The sequence below is a fragment of the Salvia splendens genome, chromosome 10 (genome assembly GCF_004379255.2).
Source record: "Salvia splendens isolate huo1 chromosome 10, SspV2, whole genome shotgun sequence".
In the NCBI taxonomy this organism is placed as follows: Eukaryota; Viridiplantae; Streptophyta; class Magnoliopsida; order Lamiales; family Lamiaceae; genus Salvia; species Salvia splendens.
The window spans coordinates 20,838,666-20,860,589 of NC_056041.1; the positions used below are offsets into that span (position 1 = coordinate 20,838,666).

General features: G+C 40.9%; 1 protein-coding gene across 1 annotated transcript; it reads left to right on the forward strand.

Annotated features, from left to right (window-relative positions):
- Positions 1–16,644: 16,644 nt before the first annotated feature.
- On the forward strand, positions 16,645–21,509 carry LOC121753318 (putative zinc transporter At3g08650). The gene is made up of 6 exons (XM_042148574.1): positions 16,645–16,906; positions 17,544–18,317; positions 18,980–19,264; positions 19,713–19,841; positions 20,268–20,365; positions 20,496–21,509. The coding sequence occupies exons 2-6, from the start codon at positions 17,853–17,855 to the stop codon at positions 21,307–21,309; spliced, it is 1,791 nt and encodes a 596-aa protein (XP_042004508.1). The 5' UTR covers positions 16,645–16,906; positions 17,544–17,852; the 3' UTR covers positions 21,310–21,509.
- The last annotated feature ends 415 nt before the right edge of the window (positions 21,510–21,924 follow it).

Here is a 21,924-nt window from a genome sequence, read left to right on the forward strand (position 1 = left end):
TAATTGATTTAACTTTGATTTATCTTTGTTTAGATTGTAGTTGATTGAGATGAAAGACGCCTCTCCAACTATTGAGGAAGACTATGAAAAATTTGAAGATTTTATATGATTCTATCACTAAGAAGAAAAAATATCTAAAATTTAAAATCATTTTATTGAGGAAAATTTGAAAGTTATCAGGCCCGAATAGCCCGATGGGTTAGCCCGAAACCCGGTGGGTTAGGGATAAGGTTGAAAATTTATGACCCGAAAATTCTATAATCTGAATAGCCCGCACCCAAATAGTCCGACAACCCGAGTGAGTTGTCCCGAACCCGAACGGATTAGCCCGATTGACATCCCTAATACCGGGTAGAATCACAATCCATGTCAGAGTCGGCAATGAGTGGCAATCTCAAGTTGAGCTATTTGCATTGAGTGGCAATCCGCACTTACATTTTGCAAATTAATGTAGCATAATTATTAGGCCATTCACAATAGGAATAGCCCAGCAATAGCTCAGCCATAGCCTAGCCACAAACTCCTCCTGCCACATCATCAACACTAAAAATCCTCCTGCCACATTATCAAAACAAGCAAATAGCCCAGCCATAGCCTAGCCACATCACTAATAACAATTATATAAAAATGAAATAATTAACAATCACACAATATACGGAATTTAATTTACGAGATATATACGGGAAACATAAATAATACTATTAAAATTTTAAAAAGTACAATAATTTTAAAAAGTACAATAATTTAAAAAATTACAATAATTAAAAAAAGTACAATAATTCACTCCTCGTCTCCGTCGTTGTCTCCTCCGTCGTTGTCGCCACCATCGCCTCCTCCTCCGTCGCCACCATCGCCTCCGCCTCCGTCGCCGCCGCCTCTACTCCCGCCGGTCTCCCTCTGTGCCGCCTCCAAATCCTCATGCATGCTCAGGAGCAATGTTTGAAGCAAACTCTTCTCCACGGGGTCCACCGCCGCCCGCCATTCGACCATCGTCTTGACCATCTGATTGCGCGTTTGTTGACGCGCGAAGAATTTGAGATCTGCTGTGGATTGCCCAAGGGAGGATGCCGACTGGACCTCCTGTGAACCCCCGGCTGCCCCCCTCGCCTCCCGTTGAGCCAGCTTGTGCCCAACCGGGCGAGTTCGGCGAGCAAACGAACGAGGGGTCTGGACCTCCTGGGCCGTCTCGGGGAGGTCGTGGGAACCACCGCTGCTGCCGCTGAAATCACCGGTATAGTTCAGTCGTTGCTTCTTCGGCCAGCCAGCGTCAACACCTACTCGGAACTTCTCGGAGTCGTTCAGCACAAGATAGTAGTTCCAGTAGGTGAAGTCCTTATACAACCCGGGCTGGGGGAAGGCTTTCTCCGCTATCCTCCTACAGTCTTCCTCCGTTTGGCCACTGCTCTGCATGCGGAGGGCGTTGGCGTACAAACCAGAAAATCGGGAGACGACAGCCCTGATTTGGTCCCACCCCTTCCGGCAATCCTCCCCGTTGCGTCGCCTCCCCTCCGGGCAAAATCTATGGTAGGCTGCTGCTATCTTGCCCCACAAGTTGACGTTCCTCTGGTTGTTAGAAACGAGAGGATCGTCGCAAACACTCACCCACGCCTTGGACAGCGCGACGTTCTCCGCATCCGTCCACCTTCTCCGTACCAAGCCGTCGTCCTCACCCGGTTGCGACGACTCCCCGACCTTCTTCCCCTTGCCCTTCTTCTTTGGGGCGCCACGACCCTGCACTGCCCCCCCATTTGAACGGGAGTATCCGGAACTCCGAGAATATCAAACCCCAACTCCTCTAAGGAAAAAGCATCAAATTGCGTGAACTGCGCATCCGTTGGGTCGATGTGTGCGACGAAGCAGTCGAAAAATCAAAACTGGGGCGATAGACGTCCCCCACCCCCGGCGTCCCCTGCGTCGCCGGTACCCCCCCTGTCGGGGGCGCATCGCCGTCCCCCCTCCCCCCCTGTGGCATCATCTGCATCCCGGGCGCCAACCCCGGCATCATCTGCATACCGGGTTGCATCCCCGGTACCCCTGCCACGCCGGCATACTCCCCCCAGCTGCCATCCCGGACATATTCCCCCCGACTGCCATCCCGGGCATCATCCTCTGCCACGGGTACATGTTGTAGTACCCTGGCATCGGACCCCTTCCACCTCCCACGTGTACCGGGGGAGTTTGAGACCCGCTCGTCACTGGAGTACCTTCGTTGGTGTTCTCCATTTCTCGGTGTTGATCTTGTACAGAAATTAAGATAGAGAGAGTACTCGTTAAAACAAGTGGTGCGAATGAAAATGACGTGCAAACCGCGTATATATAGTGTTTCGAAAATAAAAAAAATAAAAATAAAAAATTCCGCTCGGCGGTGCGCTAGGCGATCCGGGCGCTGCAATAGAGCCGAGCGGATCGCCCAGCGCACCGCCTAGCGCCGCGAAATCGTCGAGCGCTCGACGGTTTTTAATTCCGAAATCCGCTGGGCGGTTGCAATGGATCGCCTAGCGGACCTCCTAGCGCCAGCGCTCGGCTAGGCGGTGCGCTAGGCGCCATTGCGGATGGCATTATGGCATGTTCCCCTTTTGATTTTGCATATCGTAGAAATTCAAAGACTCTGGAGGGATGATGAGGTGGGAAGCAAGGGCATCTTTGGAAATTCACCATCAATTATGGGTCCAGACTCACCCATTTTCAAATAAATGAATCTATTCCATTTCATGTGAATAGAGAGCCTTCCCTTATTTCTCGGACTCCAATGAATTAGTTCGACAACACTGAACAATAGGAAATGATAAGATTTAACATCAGTTCTTGGTATTTATTGAAAGTGAACATGACTTAGTGTTAAAATATTACTTAAGTGATCAAAATACAATTATCACACTCCCTCCATACACCATTTAAAGAGCCATTTTACTCAGCACGAGTTTAAGAAATCTGTGAAAAAAAATAAAGAGAGAAGTTGAATGGAATACGAGATCCATTTTTAATAGTATTAATTTTATAGTGGATTGTGAGTGTAAAAAATTAGTAGAATGTGAGGTCCGCATACTAAAAATAGAATAAAATAAATAGTTCTATAAATCGCGGACAACATAAAATAGCAAAATGACTATTTAAAGAATAACTAATAATTTTATTAAATAACTAATATTATATTATTTAAATAAAAAATAAATGGACATAATTTAAAAAAACTAAAATGACGTCTAAAAGTGAACATTACATAATTATAGCGTAGGTAAACAATATTCAATTTATAAAACCCGTGGGGTCGGACTTAGTTGAAGTTAATACATATAAAAGATTTTAAAACCTTTTTTTCTAAACAATACTAATATTTTTATATATTTTTGAAAGAATTACAGTGTAAGTAACATTATATTTTGTTATGCAAATAGTTGATTTCTACAAATATCCACATCTATAGTGAACACATCACATAGCATTATAGTACTGCAATTTAAATATTAGATGTGTTCTTGGATGGTTATATTTCAAAGTATTTTTATTTTTTAATTTCTGATATGTTACGTGATTTACCAATATTATCATGCAATTAAATTTTTTATTTTTTAAAAGGTACTAGTACTATATAATAAATTATGATAAGCAAATTTAGTAAATTGTTTTGTATCTACTGAATACTACTGGTATGGTAGTTACCAAAATAAGAAGAAACTTATAAAATTGTGATGATATCACAAACTAAGAATAGAATACGAATTATGATGATTTCCGTGAATAATAATGAATTAAAATATTTAAAAAAAACTCATTTAATAAGCCCAAATACCCAACTCATTTAGCCCAAATCTAAAAATACTAGTATTAAATCTCAATAAATGAATATGGAACCAAATCTCATTCTTTCTTCTCCGCTATGCATCTTCTTCCCCAAACTTCTGTACTGAATAATTCTCATCTCTCCTCTTTCTTTGCTTTTGTATTTCCCTTTCCTTCTTTGTTCTCTAATTTTCAGTTTTTTTCAATGCCGTGAAGACGATACCGTGGGGTCAGAGGTAGGGATTTTGAAGGTCGGAGGGTTGGGTAATGGCATATTCCGGCGGTATTCATGGACGGATGGTGGGGTTATCAAGATTGTGCAACATTTTAATGTGGAATGTGTAACATCCTTATGTAGTAAAAAAATTAATTAGACCATCTCCAATGTTACACTAGAGCCTAAAATGGGATATTTAAATTAGCTTCAATAGTACTCAAAAACCAATCCCATTTTGGATTTTTGAGAAAAAAAATACTTATATTTAGGTTTACACTAAACCAAAACCTAAGACCATGTTTGATTGGCGGGAAAGTAAAATTGTCAAGTAAAATGATTCTTGGGAAAATGAATCAAGAGAATATGATTCCTAATAACTTTACTTTCTTGTGTTTGGAAAATATCAAGATTTTAAATTTTATACATTTAAACACAAAACTAAATATATTCTCCTACTTATAAAAAAAACTAATATAAATTTTTTAATAAATTATTAAGTACAAATTATAATAATTATATTATTGTAACACCCGTACCTTAAGTTTGAAATTAATTTTATGTAACGGAATAATTGATAAAATTATTTCGAAATGCTATGCTTCTCGATAAATGTGATATGGGAAAAATTACGGTTTATGTGTGTGTGCGAAAAGGAATGTGTTTATGTTTTTCTTAATTGTGAACGATGGGAGGCACGTTTAAGGTTTCGTTGAAAGGTCGATGATGAAATTGCTATTCTTTAGCAAGACGAATGAATTAAGTGGAAAGGAATGTTTTATGGATAACGACGTGCGTAAAGCGAGGAACGGTTGAATGAATATTATGTTTGGAACAACACCAAATATAAATTTATGTACGATTTCTCGTACTTTAGTTTTTGGTTATGAAGAACGAGATAACAAAATTTAATAAAGGCCCGTGAATTTTATTTAACGGAGGAAAATACGAAAAATATAAAAATGTATGAATTTATTTTGGTCTTTCCAAAATAAATTTGAAGTCCAATTAAATATAAGATAATTTGATTTCTAATCACTCGGAGTAGTAGTTTTTACTTGGGCTTGTAATTTATTTATTGGTTTTAGCCCAATTGAAGTTTAATTTATGGAAGCCCAAGTATGGATTTAAACTAACTAAGCCCAAAATTTTTCGTCCCCCCCCCTCCACGTTCGGCGGTTTCCTTCTTCCCCCATGACCGGCGGTTTCCTCCTCTTCAAGGGGGAGACTCCTCAATGTTCCACCTCTCCACTTTCCCAATCAATACCTACACCACAAAAGCCACCCCCACTTACTCTTGTAACCATTTGCACTTCACAAAAAAAAAAGAGAGAGGGAGACTTGCGAGAGATAGCCGAGAGGAAGGAGGGAGAAGAAGGAGTTGGTTCCACCATTTTTGTTCAACCACCATCAAATTCAAGCTCTTGAGGTATACTATCTTTTCCACCCTCAAAGCATGAGTTAATATAGCGTTACAATATGCATATAGCCTTGTTTTCTTTCATAACCAATTAAGTAGAAACCGACGTAGAACCAACCGAACGATCGATGTACGTAGCTGAAGCTTAGAAAGAACTTAGCTTTATGTTAATAACGTGTGTTTCGAGATGTTTCGGGGTTGAATCGGGGCTGTTCGGGGTTAGTTCGGGGGGTTGCCGTGTCGGTTCGGGGTCGGAGCGACGAGGGATAGGCACCTCCGAGCAGACCGGGCGGCTGGGGCGCCGTGTCAACGGCCATCAGTGGCAGCCGGAGCAGCAGCGGGGTGGCGGAGCCGCCACCGACCCTGCGACTGTAGATCGTCGACGGGGCGGCTTCAGCGGGCGACGCGCAGCGTTCCAGCAGGCGGCGACGGGGCGACTCCAGCTGTGGCGACAGGGCGACTCCAGCGGCGACGGCGTCGAGTCGGAGGGAGGGCGACGGCGGCTCGCTGCTCGTTGGCAGAGAGAGCGACGGGGAGAGAGAAAGAGTGTGTTGGAGAAGAAGATAAAAGATTGTGCCATGCTTTTGGGCCTCTTTGTTTTTGGTTTTGGACCTTTTAATAATTTAGAAGTCTAATTAAATTGTGGGCTCTTCTTTTAATTGATGGGCACCCTAATTTATTCTTGGAGGAATATAGTGGCTAAGAAAGTTAATCTCGGCCCGGTAATTAAAATTTGATCGGGGGAAATTATTTAATTAATTCCCGGAAGTTTTGAAGAATGAATTATTTACCTAAGTTTGAAATAATACTTTTTCAATGGTAAATAATTATGAAAATTTAAAGTATACGCTTAAATAATTTTTAGAAATTATTTTCGACGTTATGGAAAATACGAGGAGCTAATGAGGGAAAGAACGAGCGTAAGCGGCCGACCGGCGTCGCACGCGACGCCTTGGGCAGCCGCCGAATAATCAAAATGCACGAAAATCGAGAAAGAGAATTAAAAGATTTTTAATTAGAGTGCATGCATTCTAATTATCGTCGTTACAGAAGTTTGATATGAATTTTATGTGTTTTCCGAAAAGGTGGTTCGCACGCACGCTAAAAGTCAGAACGAGGAATTTTACGGAAATCATAAGCTTTTGAGGTGGGCTTTATTCTTTAACGTTTATTTTAAATCAATATGTTTACGGTGTTATAAGGATGTTTCTATAAGTATGTCATGCCGTGTTTATGTTTTGAAACTGCCTATCTGATTGTCTACTAGAATAAAACTCTACTAGACTTTGATGGTTAACGAATTCGGGTCTAACTAGGGTCTACGCCCTACTTAGACTAGTGCACTGATGGGGATCGTGAGCCGTCCCCTAGGTCGGCCGGTCCAGTGATCGAGATTGTGGCCACAGTCTCGTTTCACATGATGGTTCAGATATGGTATATGATGGAGGATGATGTTAGTCCGCGCGGACACTATTTCATGGAAATGGTTTTTCTTGTGCTTCTCGGTTTTTTTTAAAGTGAAACCCGGGATTCACACGATGATGGCTTGACATATCTTAACGATGAATGTTTTCTGGCATGAGTTCACTGGGTGCATCAAGTACTCAGCCCCTGCATATGTTTTCCCTATGTGCAGGTTGAGCGAGGTCGGGAGGCGGAGGATGTTGAGTGGTGATTCAAGAACTGGTCCGGTTAATATTATGTCTTCATACGTAGTAGTAGCTAAACTCTCAAATTGCTTCCGCTACTTAATGTCCTAAGAAACTCTGTTATTTTCTTTATTGTCGAACTCTGTTATCTTTCATTTTGTAAACTTCGGGGTTGAAACGTTAGTTAACTTAAATGGAATTTCGTCTCTGACTGTTAAGTGGTGGAAAAATAAGAAGCGGGGATGAAGGGGGAATCAATCAAACAGCTCAAGGCATTACCCCCACTAGTCACGATTTCCCGTGCTACCTATCCTTAGGAAGTGCGGTCGTGACAGAGTGGTATCAGAGTCGTTTTTCCTTCCGCTCTGGACCGAGAGTCGTTTATTCAATCTAGTCTAGACTCGTTTCACTAGACTAAAAGAGTATCCGTTTAAAGCTCAACACTCCGTCTCGCCACGCTCAACATGAAAGAAGGCAAAAGTTTGAAACGAAGCATATTAGAAGTAAAAGAATGAATGGGGCGCAGAAAGGCGCGAATTCCAAGGAATGATGAGATGACGAGACGAGGAAAACCTTGTGAAGCGCGATTAGCGTTAGATCGAAGGATTGACGAAATTGTAAAAGTACCACGTCTTTAAAAGTACGAAGCATCTATCCTTAGATGATAACAAAAAAATAAAATAAAAAAAATAATTTTTATGACTTTTCCTTATGGAAATCGACAGGTATATGCACGGTAGCACGTATGACGTTCTCTACACGTTTTTATCTCTTTCTACCTCGTTTATTCTTTTTCTACGATTGGTTGCTAAGGGAACTTACTTTTATGTAGATGGCGATCACGATCCACGCACCGCTAATGGGAAGGTACGTCAGGAATGGATTGCAGGCGGTGGAAATGTATCGCGGGTTCGAAAGGGACACGAGGGCCCCTTTGATATCTTATGTCGCCGACTACTTGACCTTATGGCGGGATGCTCATGGCTGTGGAGTGAGGCACTATGAGGGAATCAAGAGATTGATTGATGGACTACCGGCACCTTGGAATAGGTGGGCCGACGAGGCTTCACGGTCATACATCTGGCATAAGCTTCCCGACTACAGCATGCAGGGAGACATGCATGGTTTTGTGAAGGTTCTCTTGGAAGCACTGGTCGATGCTCGTGGTGGACCGTCACCCTATGCTCCTCCTAGGAAGGAGGCGTCCTCATCGAGCCGCAGCCCCTACAGCGGGGGTCGGTACGAGAGTGAGACGCCGCAACCAAACTGCCCCAAGAAAAGAAGACTTGGGATGCGCACCTCCGCACCTCCCGCGACAGAAGTTCTTGTGGTCGATAAGCATATCGACGTCGCTACTTATGTTCGGGAGAACGACGAGGAAGATGAGGAAGATCCTCTTGAAAATGAGGAAGAACCCCTGGAAGACGAGGAGGATCCCATGGAGGATGAGGAAGACCCCGAAGAAGAGCCCCTTGAAAGGGAGGTTGAGGTTGAAAGCGAGGAAGGGGCGAATTACGAGAGAGCTCCCGAGGAGTAGTGCTTCTGTTGCTGTTTTGTTAGTTTCGAATGTTTTGTTCTGACGAACTATGTAGTAGTTTCTTTTGACGTTTGTTTTTCCTTCCCTATTTCAAAGACCTTGTGGAAACATGTACTTGTTGGTTCTGAGATAATTAAGTTTCCGATGTTTTATCGTTGTATTCGTTTTACCATGTTGTGTATGGAAAGTTGTGTTATCGCTTTGGAAAGGTTGTGTGGAGTGGTGATGGTAAAGTTGGATTTTATACTAATGCATGTGTTGAACAGAATGCCTCCCCGACGTGCCGCAGTTCACCACAGAATGGGGCAAGCAACGAGACCCAAAGCAGTGTGGGTCCTGAAGGACAACCACCACCACCTCCACCACCGCCACAGCCGGAACGGAACATCGAGAAAGAGTTCCGAAAGGAACGTCCTCCCGTGTTCGATGGAATGGGAGATCCAACCAAGGCTGAGACCTGGATTCGGGCCATAGAACGCATCTTTAAGTTCTTGAGGTGCACTGACCAGGAGCGCCTATCGTGCGTGACTTATCAGCTCACCGGGTCCGCAGAATTCTGGTGGGAGACTAAGCAGCGGACAATGACGCAGGAACAGTTAGACACCCTGACGTGGGAAGACTTTAAGGAGGAACTGTATGACAAATACATTCCAAGGAGCTACCGTAAGGCAAAGGAGGCCGAGTTCTACAATTTAAAGCAGGGGCGGATGACTGTGACAGAATATGACCGTGCCCTATGTGACATGTCTCGATATGCACCCGAGCAAGTAAACACCGACGAGAAGATGGCGGAGAAGTTTTGTGCCGGTCTGAGTCACGAAATCAGGATGGCGTTGGCATGCCGTGGTAGACTCTCGTATGCCGAGTCATTATCTCGTGCATTGGACGTGGAGGAAGCGATGCCACGGGAAAAGATGGTTACGCCCACTACTCCAACACCGCCGACCTCACAACAGAATTTCCGGGATAAGAGGAAATGGGACGGGAACCGCGCACCCTTCGACAACAAGAGGTTCCAGGGTACCCCAAACTCTTCCCAGGGAAAAGGAAAGCAAGCTGCTCCATTCCAAAGTGGAGATTTCCGTCAGAGAGCACCTCATTGTGCCAAATGTCAGAAGAACCACATGGGAGAGTGCAGAGTTTGGACCAATGTGTGCTACAAGTGTGGTGGAGTCGGACACTTCGCCAAAGAGTGCCCGAGCAACAACAATACTGGAGGTGGGGGAACGCCGAATGGACCTCGAAGGAATCCTACACCACCTCCGCAGCAGCAGCAGCGTCGCCAGCCATACCCGACTCAAGCTAGGGCCTATGCCTTGGGACGCAAGCAAGCGAAAGCCCCACAGGGAGAGCAAAAACGAGATAATCTGGCAGGTATGGGAACATTACTTGACATGCCTGTTGTTGTTCTGTTTGATACGGGTGCGTCGCACTCTTTTATATCGCACTCCTGCGTAAATGCTTTAAGACTGCCTGTTGATGAACTTGAACATAAGATGAATGTGAACTCACCGGTAGGAGGCCTTGTAGAAATTTCACAATCTTGCTCGAACATAGAACTCATGGTGGGAGAACTTAGTTTAGTGGCGCACAACTTGCACGTTATGCCGATGGATAATGTGGACATTATTCTAGGGATGGACTGGCTAGCTGAAAACTATGCCACTATCCGATGCCAAGAGAGGCAAATCTCGTTACAAACCCCGGGGAAGGAGCCCTCTACCTTCCACGGAATTTCAATGAATCAACGGACTTGTGTGATATCGGCACTTCAAGCAACCACGATGATTAGAAAGGGGCGTCCGGCCTATCTTCTGTATCTACAAGGACATGACAAGAAAGAGAGGAAAGTTGAAGATGTGGCAGTGGTACGTGAGTTTCCCGACGTATTTCCCGATGCGTTGTCAGGACCTCCGCCTGACCGACAGTTGGAGTTTACTATCGATCTGGAACCAGGAGCCGCACCAGTATCGAAAGCACCATATAGGATGGCACCGAATGAGTTGGAAGAACTCAAAATCCAGCTACAGGAACTACTGGACTTGGGTTTTATCCGACCAAGTGTATCGCCGTGGGGAGCACCTATGCTGTTTGTGAAGAAGAAAGACGGGACACTGAGAATGTGCATAGACTACCGGGAGTTGAACAAGTTGACTCTCAAGAACAAGTATCCTCTGCCGAGAATAGACGACCTGTTCGATCAACTCAGGGGAGCAGGAGTATTTTCGAAGATGGATTTAAGGTCGGGATATCATCAGTTGAGGGTACGAAGGGAGGACATACCCAAGACGGCTTTCCGAACGAGGTATGGGCATTATGAGTTTGTAGTTATGCCGTTCGGACTGACAAATGCACCGGCGGTATTTATGGACTTAATGAATCGGGTATTCCATCCATACTTGGACAAGTTCGTCCTGGTATTCATAGATGATGTTCTAGTTTACTCGAAGGATGAAAAGGAACATGAGGAGCATCTAAGGATCACGCTGGAAACACTCAGAACGGAAAAGTTGTACGCCAAGCTCAGTAAGTGTGAATTCTGGCTAAAGGAAGTGAATTTTCTGGGGCATGTTGTGACAGCCGAAGGGATTCGAGTTGACCCCGCAAAGGTGGAGGCCGTACAACAGTGCAAGGCACCAAAGACCCCAAACGAGATTCGGAGTTTCCTTGGACTGGCAGGATACTACCGAAGATTTATTGAAGGATTTTCCAAAGTTGCAAGGCCAATGACTCAACAATTGAAGAAGGGGACCAAGGTCAATTGGACACCGGAGTGTGAGGCTAGCTTCCAGTTGTTGAAAGAGAAATTGACCACCGCACCTGTTCTAGCCGTGCCAGAACCGGGAATAGACTATGTGGTTTACACTGATGCATCAAAGATTGGACTGGGGTGTGTTCTGATGCAGAATGGTAAGGTGATTGCCTACGCTTCGCGGCAGTTGAGACCACACGAGTTGAATTACCCTACCCATGACTTAGAACTAGCGGCTGTTGTGCACGCATTGAAGATTTGGAGGCACCATCTCTATGGAGTTCGGTGTGAGATTTTTACCGACCACAAGAGTCTGAAATACTTCTTTGAGCAGAAAGATTTGAACATGAGACAACGCAGATGGCTCGAGCTAGTCAAGGATTATGACTGTGGTATCAACTATCATCCGGGTAAAGCAAACGTAGTGGCGGATGCTTTGAGCCGGAAAGCTCAACCGCAGTTGGCTACTTTTCTCACTCAAGAAGCGGAGTTGATTCGCGATTTTAGCAAGATGCAATTGGAGGTAGTAAGAGCTCCGGAGACCGTGAAGGGAAAGATTGTCACCTTGGTAATTGCATCCGATCTACGAACAAGGATAATAGAAGGGCAACGCAATGATGAAAGTTTGGAGAAAGTTCGACTGAAGGTGAGGAAGGGCGAACATGAGAAGTTTCGAGAAGAGGCTGATAATGCACTCACCTACGAGGGGAGACTATGTGTGCCAGGCGACGAAGGACTACGAAATGAAATTTTGACCGAGGCACACGAGACTCCATACACCGCTCATCCTGGAAGTACAAAGATGTACCAGGACTTGAAGGGATCATTCTGGTGGGATGGAATGAAGAGGGACATAGCTTTGTTTGTGGAAATATGTTTGGCATGTCAACAAGTAAAAGCTTTACATCAACGACCCTATGGGAAGTTGCAACCGTTGGAGATTCCGGAGTGGAAATGGGAACATATCGCCATGGATTTGGTGATGGGACTACCAAAGACCCGACAAGGGAATACAGCCATTTGGGTGATTATAGACCGCCTCACCAAGAGTGCGCATTTTATACCAATCCCTATAACGCATGAATCCGACAAGCTAGCTCGGATTTATGTGAAAGAAATCATTCGGCTACATGGAGTGCCAGTAACAATCATGTCAGACCGGGATACAAGGTTTACTTCAAGGTTTTGGATAAGTCTGCAACGGGAGCTTGGTACACGACTGAATTTTAGTACTGCCTTCCATCCACAAACCGATGGACAGTCCGAGAGAACGATTCAAACTCTTGAGGACATGCTAAGAGCCGTGGTGCTCGACAGAGGAGGAAATTGGGAAGTAGTACTACCATTGATCGAGTTCGCCTATAACAATAGTTTCCAGGCGACAATAAATATGGCCCCGTATGAAGCATTGTATGGGAGGAAATGTAGATCACCACTTTACTGGGATGAGGTTGGTGAAAGAAGAATACTCGGGCCAGATTCGGTCGAAGAAATGATAGAGATCGTGCGACAAATTCGACAAAGGATAAAGGAAGCTCAAGACCGACAGAAGTCGTATGCTGATGTCCGGCGTATCGATTTACAGTTCAATACGGGAGATAAGGTGTTTTTGAAGGTATCTCCGTCGAAGGGGATAACGAGGTTCGGTGTAAAGGGGAAGTTGAAGCCACGATACGTAGGGCCTTATGAAATCCTTGAGAAGGTGGGACCCGTAGCGTATAGGTTGGCACTACCACCAAGTTTTGGGACTGCACAATGTTTTCCATGTGTCACAATTACGAAAGTACGTGTTCGATCCCAAGCACGTGGTTCATCAAGAGGAAATGATTTTGAATCCTGACTTGAGTTACGAGGAGAAGCCCGAAGCTATTCTGGACAGGAAAGTGCAAGAGTTGAGGAACAAATCGATCGCTTCTGTGAAAGTACTTTGGAAACACCATGGCCACGAGGAGGCTACTTGGGAACTCGAGGATAAAATGAAAGAGAAATACCCGGAGCTTTTCGTTAGAAATGAGTAAATTTCGGGACGAAATTTCTGTGAAGGTGGGTAGAATGTAACACTCGTACCTTAAGTTTGAAATTAATTTTATGTAACGGAATAATTGATAAAATTATTTCGAAATGCTATGCTTCTCGATAAATGTGATATGGGAAAAATTACGGTTTATGTGTGTGTGCGAAAAGGAATGTGTTTATGTTTTTCTTAATTGTGAACGATGGGAGGCACGTTTAAGGTTTCGTTGAAAGGTCGATGATGAAATTGCTATTCTTTAGCAAGACGAATGAATTAAGTGGAAAGGAATGTTTTATGGATAACGACGTGCGTAAAGCGAGGAACGGTTGAATGAATATTATGTTTGGAACAACACCAAATATAAATTTATGTACGATTTCTCGTACTTTAGTTTTTGGTTATGAAGAACGAGATAACAAAATTTAATAAAGGCCCGTGAATTTTATTTAACGGAGGAAAATACGAAAAATATAAAAATGTATGAATTTATTTTGGTCTTTCCAAAATAAATTTGAAGTCCAATTAAATATAAGATAATTTGATTTCTAATCACTCGGAGTAGTAGTTTTTACTTGGGCTTGTAATTTATTTATTGGTTTTAGCCCAATTGAAGTTTAATTTATGGAAGCCCAAGTATGGATTTAAACTAACTAAGCCCAAAATTTTCCGTCCCCCCCCCACGTTCGGCGGTTTCCTTCTTCCCCCATGACCGGCGGTTTCCTCCTCTTCAAGGGGGAGACTCCTCAATGTTCCACCTCTCCACTTTCCCAATCAATACCTACACCACAAAAGCCACCCCCACTTACTCTTGTAACCATTTGCACTTCACAAAAAAAAAGAGAGAGGGGGAAATTATTTAATTAATTCCCAGAAGTTTTGAAGAATGAATTATTTACCTAAGTTTGAAATAATACTTTTTCAATGGTAAATAATTATGAAAATTTAAAGTATACGCTTAAATAATTTTTAGAAATTATTTTCGACGTTATGGAAAATACGAGGAGCTAATGAGGGAAAGAACGAGCGTAAGCGGCTGACCGGCGTCGCACGCGACGCCTTGGGCGGCCGCCGAATAATCAAAATGCACGAAAATCGAGAAAGAGAATTAAAAGATTTTTAATTAGAGTGCATGCATTCTAATTATCGTCGTTACAGAAGTTTGATATGAATTTTATGTGTTTTCCGAAAAGGTGGTTCGCACGCACGCTAAAAGTCAGAACGAGGAATTTTACGGAAATCATAAGCTTTTGAGGTGGGCTTTATTCTTTAACGTTTATTTTAAATCAATATGTTTACGGTGTTATAAGGATGTTTCTATAAGTATGTCATGCCGTGTTTATGTTTTGAAACTGCCTATCTGATTGTCTACTAGAATAAAACTCTACTAGACTTTGATGGTTAACGAATTCGGGTCTAACTAGGGTCTACGCCCTACTTAGACTAGTGCACTGATGGGGATCGTGAGCCGTCCCCTAGGTCGGCCGGTCCAGTGATCGAGATTGTGGCCACAGTCTCGTTTCACATGATGGTTCAGATATGGTATATGATGGAGGATGATGTTAGTCCGCGCGGACACTATTTCATGGAAATGGTTTTTCTTGTGCTTCTCGGTTTTTTTTAAAGTGAAACCCGGGATTCACACGATGATGGCTTGACATATCTTAACGATGAATGTTTTCGGGCATGAGTTCACTGGGTGCATCAAGTACTCAGCCCCTGCATATGTTTTCCCTATGTGCAGGTTGAGCGAGGTCGGGAGGCGGAGGATGTTGAGTGGTGATTCAAGAACTGGTCCGGTTACTATTATGTCTCCATACGTAGTAGTAGCTAAACTCTCAAATTGCTTCCGCTACTTAATGTCCTAAGAAACTCTGTTATTTTCTTTATTGTCGAACTCTGTTATCTTTCATTTTGTAAACTTCGGGGTTGAAACGTTAGTTAACTTAAATGGAATTTCGTCTCTGACTGTTAAGTGGTAATGCCTTGAGCTGTTTGATTGATTCCCCCTTCATCCCCGCTTCTTATTTTTCCCCCACTAGTCACGATTTCCCGTGCTACCTATCCTTAGGAAGTGCGGTCGTGACAATTATTATATTTATTATTTGTTTAAATATGGATTATCCATCATAATATATAATAATATGATTGTAATTATAGTTGCATGGAGTATTATAATCATAAACGAGTATAATCATAAATATGATAATTATAATTATGATTATATTATTTACGGATATTATAATTAAATAAATTTTATAATTTGAAACTTCACTACAACTTTATTTATTGATTATTAATTTATAAAATAATTATTATTATTTATTATTATATACATTATATTATATAATTATAATTTAATTATTTATTAAATTATTAATTATTATTATGATAATAAAATATAGATATATATATATATATATATTATAGTAATATAGTTATAATTATGATAGTTTTAATTATAATTATTATTATACCAAAATTAAGTATGATTTATAATTTTAAATTACTTTTAATAGATTGTAATTAATAATAATAATAATAATAATAATAATGATAATAATAATAATAATAATAATAATAATAATAATAATAATAATAATAATAATAATAATAATAATAATAATAATAAAAGTATAATACTATATTGCATTAAATGTGTAAGAATCATAATACTTGGAAAAAGAATAACTAAAAAAAGTTAGAATTCAGAATCCTGGAAAGTTGTACTAATTTTCCTTGTTCTCGGGATTCTTATTACTTTCCTAGTTTGATTAAAAACCGAAACAAATACAAGAATTTAAAATTTAAGGAATCAAATTACTTTTCTAGACAGAATCCTGACAACCAAACATGGCCTAAAAGTTTTTAAAATTTTATGAGTAAAAGAAGCATAATATAGGGAATATCTTTTTAAGTATGAATTTAATGTAAATAGTTGAAGTAAAATCATATTTGATATGATATTTATACTAAAATTAATTCGAATTTAGTACAAATGATGGAAGATATTCTTAGTAGCTCATTTGGGAACCCATTTGGAATTATTTAAAGAATTTTGCCTTAGTGAAAGAAGGACAATATAACAAATGAGTGTTGAAATAATCACGCAATTGCCTAATTACCTTTGACTTGCACTAAGTAGGAATAATTAATTAATTAATTAAATGTGTAGCTTGCATTATTGAAAAAGACATTATTAGATAATATTACCACCACAAATTAAACATTTTCCTAAAAACCCTAAAAACAAGTTAATCTTTTGCTTTTTCTTGAATAAAGTCAACACTTAGATAACAAAAAATCAATAAAGAGAAGAAGAAACAGAACCCTCAAATCTTGTTTCTTTAAAGTTGGAAATCCTCATAAATTCATTTTGTTAAAGAATAACGTATAAACAATTGGCGGTTCACGGTTTTGGCATTCATAATCAGAAATTCAGATTGTGAATTACAAATAAAATTATGATGGTGGTGGTGAGATAGTGCATTATCACCATCATCGTCAACAACATCCGTTGATTGGTTGTACGGATTTGGAAAGGTGGGTTTCCGTTGATCGGCTCAAAATTGGTGTCAAATTTGGGTCAAAATTTTGTTTTTTCCGGCAACATAAAAAAAATCCGTTGGAAATTGAGATCTTGTGCCTTCCCATTTGTTTATACGTGTAATTGTATGTAAATGGGCAGTTCTCACCTTTTGAGTTCATTTCCTGATGATTGAGTCAATAATTCTTTTGTTTTTGGAATTAATCAAGTTATTAATTTTCTGCTCTTATTTGTTTTGATGGGGTTGGATTTTATGTGTTTACTATCTGAAATTGTGTGGGGCTTTGGGGATTTATGATTCTTGATCACACTAAGATTGTGAAGCTATCTAATCAAAGTTTGTTGTGCTTGAACTTTTAGAAAGTTGAAACAAGGTGATTTCTTTTGTTGATGTTGTTGTTCTAGCCAATATTTGTGATTTGAATTAGGCCATCTATAGAGTTATATAAAGAAAATTCACAGATCCTGTTGTGATGCAACTTGTGCCACTTGACTGAAACACTAAAAGAGCTAGTTCTTAATTAATGCTTTAATCATTTCATCGTATGTTGTCGCAACATCTTGCTTGTGAATAATATTACTGCATTTTGAGTCGTGTTCTTTGTTTATGATGGTTGTTCCTTGCTGAAACAGTATTACCTAATTCAACATTCATGCGTGGAGAGCGGTAAGTGGCAATCACTAAGCTATAATTGTGAAGTGCCGTAGGCCAGGAATTATTTTTTAGCCCCTTTCACGAAGAGCAAGAAGAGAGCAGTAATTGGCAGTCACTAAGCTAATTCAACATTCATGCGTGGAGAGCAGTAATTGGCAATCACTAAGCTGTATTGTGAAGTGCCGTAGGCCAGGAATTATTTTTTATCCCCTCTCATTGGGATTGGTAGGGAACACACTAATACTAGCAGTTGTTATGTGCATATGATGATCGAGTGATTTCATAGTATGAAGCAAAAAATGATGGGTATTAGAGTGAACCAGCTTCTTTTGGCATGCCTCTTTGTTGTAACTTTTAGTCATAGTATAACAGCGGAACAAGATAATCAGAATTTACAAAGAGTAATAACTGCTCCGCGGAGGAATGCAGAAGGTGGTGGTGTGATAGATGGATCTGGTACGGAGCATATCAATGATGAAACAGGTGGGTGGCAGGATGGAAATGGAAGAGTGTCGGTGTCAACTGTTGCAATTTGCACACTGGCAATGGCTGCAGCTACTGGTTTGGGAGCTCTCCCATTCTTTTTTATGGAACTTGATCCCAAATTAGCTGGAATATGCAACGGAATGGCAGCAGGAGTAATGCTCGCTGCAAGCTTTGACCTTATACAAGAAGGACAGGGCCATGGAAGTGGCAGTTGGGTTGTGATGGGTATTTTGTCTGGTGGTGTTTTCATCTTGCTCTGCAAGAAGGTAAATCTTTTTTACTGTAATATTATGTCATCTTAAAGTCAAACTGGCTTTCATGATATGATTCTATGATTTTATTTAGCAAAATTTCTCAATGTTGTTGAATGTGGTGACGTTGTTATCCAATGCACAGTCATTAACAGACTTGTGTTGTTTATTGCAATGCTAGAGGATATACATGCCCAACAATAGTCTCTATTTTCACAACATGAATGACAATGAAATTACTTTAGGAAAAAAGATGATAAATTGATCCTATCACAAGTGACCCAGACCCCTTTCCATCACTTAATGAGGTTTGTGCTATGACATCCATGTCAATAGAAGTGTGTCTATATTTTGTTTATTACTATACCATTAGCATAATAAAGAACATTATATCCAATGACAAGGCCTTCTTTTTAAGAACAATTGGGTTTGTCCATTGTTGTCTCTCTTCAATTACTTTAAGAACAATTGGGTTTGTCCATTGTTGTTACTCTGAAATTTTATTGTCCCAAGTAGCTCTAGGACATAGGTTTTTTTATCTTCTAATCCACATTTTTTGTTCATGTTAGAAGAAGCTTAAGTTCATGCCATTATTTGTACTTTGGATTGATAGGTCTTCTTCCTTTATTAGACTGCTAAAAACATTCTATTGTGTGTGTGTGTGTGTTTTATCTCAGTTTCTTGAGCAATATGGTGAAATGAGCATGCTGGACATAAAGGGAGCAGATGCTACTAAAATCATTCTTGTTGTTGGAATCATGACTCTTCATTCTTTTGGGGAGGGATCTGGTGTGGGAGTTTCCTTTGCTGGCTCTAAGGGCTTATCACAAGGAATATTGGTGACGTTGGCTATTGCTGTGCACAATATACCTGAGGGCCTGGCCGTTAGTATGGTTCTTTCTTCAAGAGGAGTGTCTCCACAGAATGCCATGATATGGAGTATGATTACGTCACTACCACAGGTAGTTAATCCCGATCGTGGAAAAACTATGCATAATTTACTAACCTCTAAATACAAAATGAAATATAGGTAAGAGATTAAACAGGGATGATGTACTTATCTTTTTGACGGTATCAATAATATATTCCATTTGGAACAGGTGAGAAATAATCAATATATTTTGGAACCACTTATTGTAGATTCTGTGGGGTGGATCTTATTATGGTAATGTAAGGGTAAATATCTTTGGCTAGTTTTTGAATTATGACTTGCGACTGCTTGACTTCTCAGATACTATTTGTGGATATTGGAAACCTGTGGCACGTAAAATTGTGTTTTTTTTGTGTATGGGTGCGCGTTTAGAGGCTCCTTCTTCTTTTGTGTGTGTGCGAGGGGTGGTGGTGGAAGAGATTGTTAAATCTTTGTTTGTAAAGTTGGAGATTAGTATCTCATGTAGTTTGTTAATGCAGCCTCTTGTTGCGGTTCCTTCATTCATATGTGCTGATGCATTCAACAAGTTCTTGCCATTTGCTACTGGATTTGCTGCCGGTTGTATGATTTGGATGGTTATGGCTGAGGTCTTGCCAGATGGTTTCAAGGTAAATATAGAACATATATTGAATGCATAAAGGCTAATAAGTGAAAGTTCTCTTAAGGCCAGAATTGATTTCCTTATAGTATTTCCATTTTCAATTACTATGAGCTATGTGTGGCATCAAAAGCTAGACGTGCTTGTGAATATCAAATCAAAGTAATTCATGTCTTCCTGATTGAGTCTTTTCATGGAATATGATTGTGTAGAAATAGAATGTTTTTTTATTGAGCTATGAAACGAAAAGCATCCTTTAATGATGTCTCTGTTGATTCTCCATTCTTTTACAATCTGAAATGTTATTCCCTCAAACATGATCAAATCCTATCTGATGACTTTTACTTGTACATGTTAGATGAAAAGGATTGTGGTGGTCCCAGCATCACTAAGTCTTCCACTTTTTAGATGTTTTTAACACTCCCCTTATTTGCAGGAGTCTTCCCCATCTCAAGTTGCATCGGCAGCTACACTATCTGTGGCATTTATGGAGGCACTTGGTGCTCTGTTTGAGCATTTGAGCCAAAACTATAGGTGAGATACCTTGTTTGTAGCTACACGTTTGCTGAAATCTGTGTTAAATTGCATGATGATGTGAATTATTTTCTCCCATTCAATTCATCATTCGTCGATTGTCCATAACATTGTTATATTTTTTTTGCAGTCAAGAAGATGCTTCCGGTTTCTTTGTTTCTCTATTATTCGGTCTAGGTCCTTTGCTCGGTGGTGTAGCGCTCGTTGCATTTGCTCTTGCTTTCAGGCTCAGACATGCATTTCTTACCGGTATGGCCTCTGGCATTGCCTTTGTCCTCGGTGCCTGGCGACCCTTGCAACTATTTGCGTCTTCTAAGATGGGGCTTCTTCCGCTCCTGTTTCTTCTTGGACTCGGAGCAGCATTCGTCCACGTACCTACATCCATTCTCACAAATTCTCGACTGCACAGGAAGACTTCAGCAAACACACTATCTTCTGTCACCGGTTTCACTGTAAGTGCGCTCACACTTCAGTCAGTCCTGGCTTGTGCAGCAGTCGCCCTTCATGCTTTCGCTGAGGGGCTTGCGTTAGGTGTAGCTGCACCCAAAGCTTACGGGCTCGGGAGGCACATGGTCCTCCCCGTCTCCCTCCACGGGTTCCCTCGTGGCACAGCTGTTGCTAGTTGCATCTTTGGAGCCACCGACAGTTGGCATGCATCCCTCTTATCTGCTGCCATAATCGGGTTGGCGGGGCCGTTATCTGCCATTGGGGCGATACTTGCCGGGATTGACTACAGCGGGCTGGACCATGTTCTGGTGTTTGCTTGCGGAGGACTATTTCCATGCTTCGGGAGCACAGTGAGAAGGGCGGTTAAGTTGGATAAATGGAAGAGCGTTTTCGGGGTCATCGTTGGCATTGTGTTTGCTAGCGTGTGTCTTACGTGCACGAAGCTCGTGTGCTTGCACACACCGTACTGCAACTCAGCTCCTGAAGCTGTTAAGTGATGGACATGTTTATATAACCAAAAAAGGAGAAAGAAATATTGTAGAAATGATTTCTGAGCTGTTTGTTCCTCATTCATTTGCTGTTTAGGGTATTTTGTATATTTAGTGTTATTTACATACAATTTTTTGTCATGTATGGTTTTGCATATTTTTCCTAGACTTGAAAGTTATAACTGGTAGAACTTTGACATGCTGGTAAATCCTCAATTCTGTTTTGTGCTAATAGAACTTTGTTTTGTGCAGAAATACCACTAAATGTTTAATATGTTAAATGGAATAATAAAGTAGAATAAAGAGAGAGAAAAAAGGTAATGTGTTACCTTTATGTTAAAAATAATTCAATCATGACAAAACGACTTAAAAAGGAATATGACTATACAAATACTGTCTCAAAAGAAGGGATGAAAATGAATGATGAGTAGAAAGAGGTATTTTAAGATGGAGAAATAAAACAAAAAATAATGAATATACGAATGCTGTTCATGACAACAAAAAAAAAACAATTTTATTTATTTTTATTTCCACATTACAAACCACATGGCAGTGTGGCACAGGCCGCGTCTTGTTACTGCACTTACTACTTTTTGATAAGAAATCTTAAAGGAAGAGTAAAAT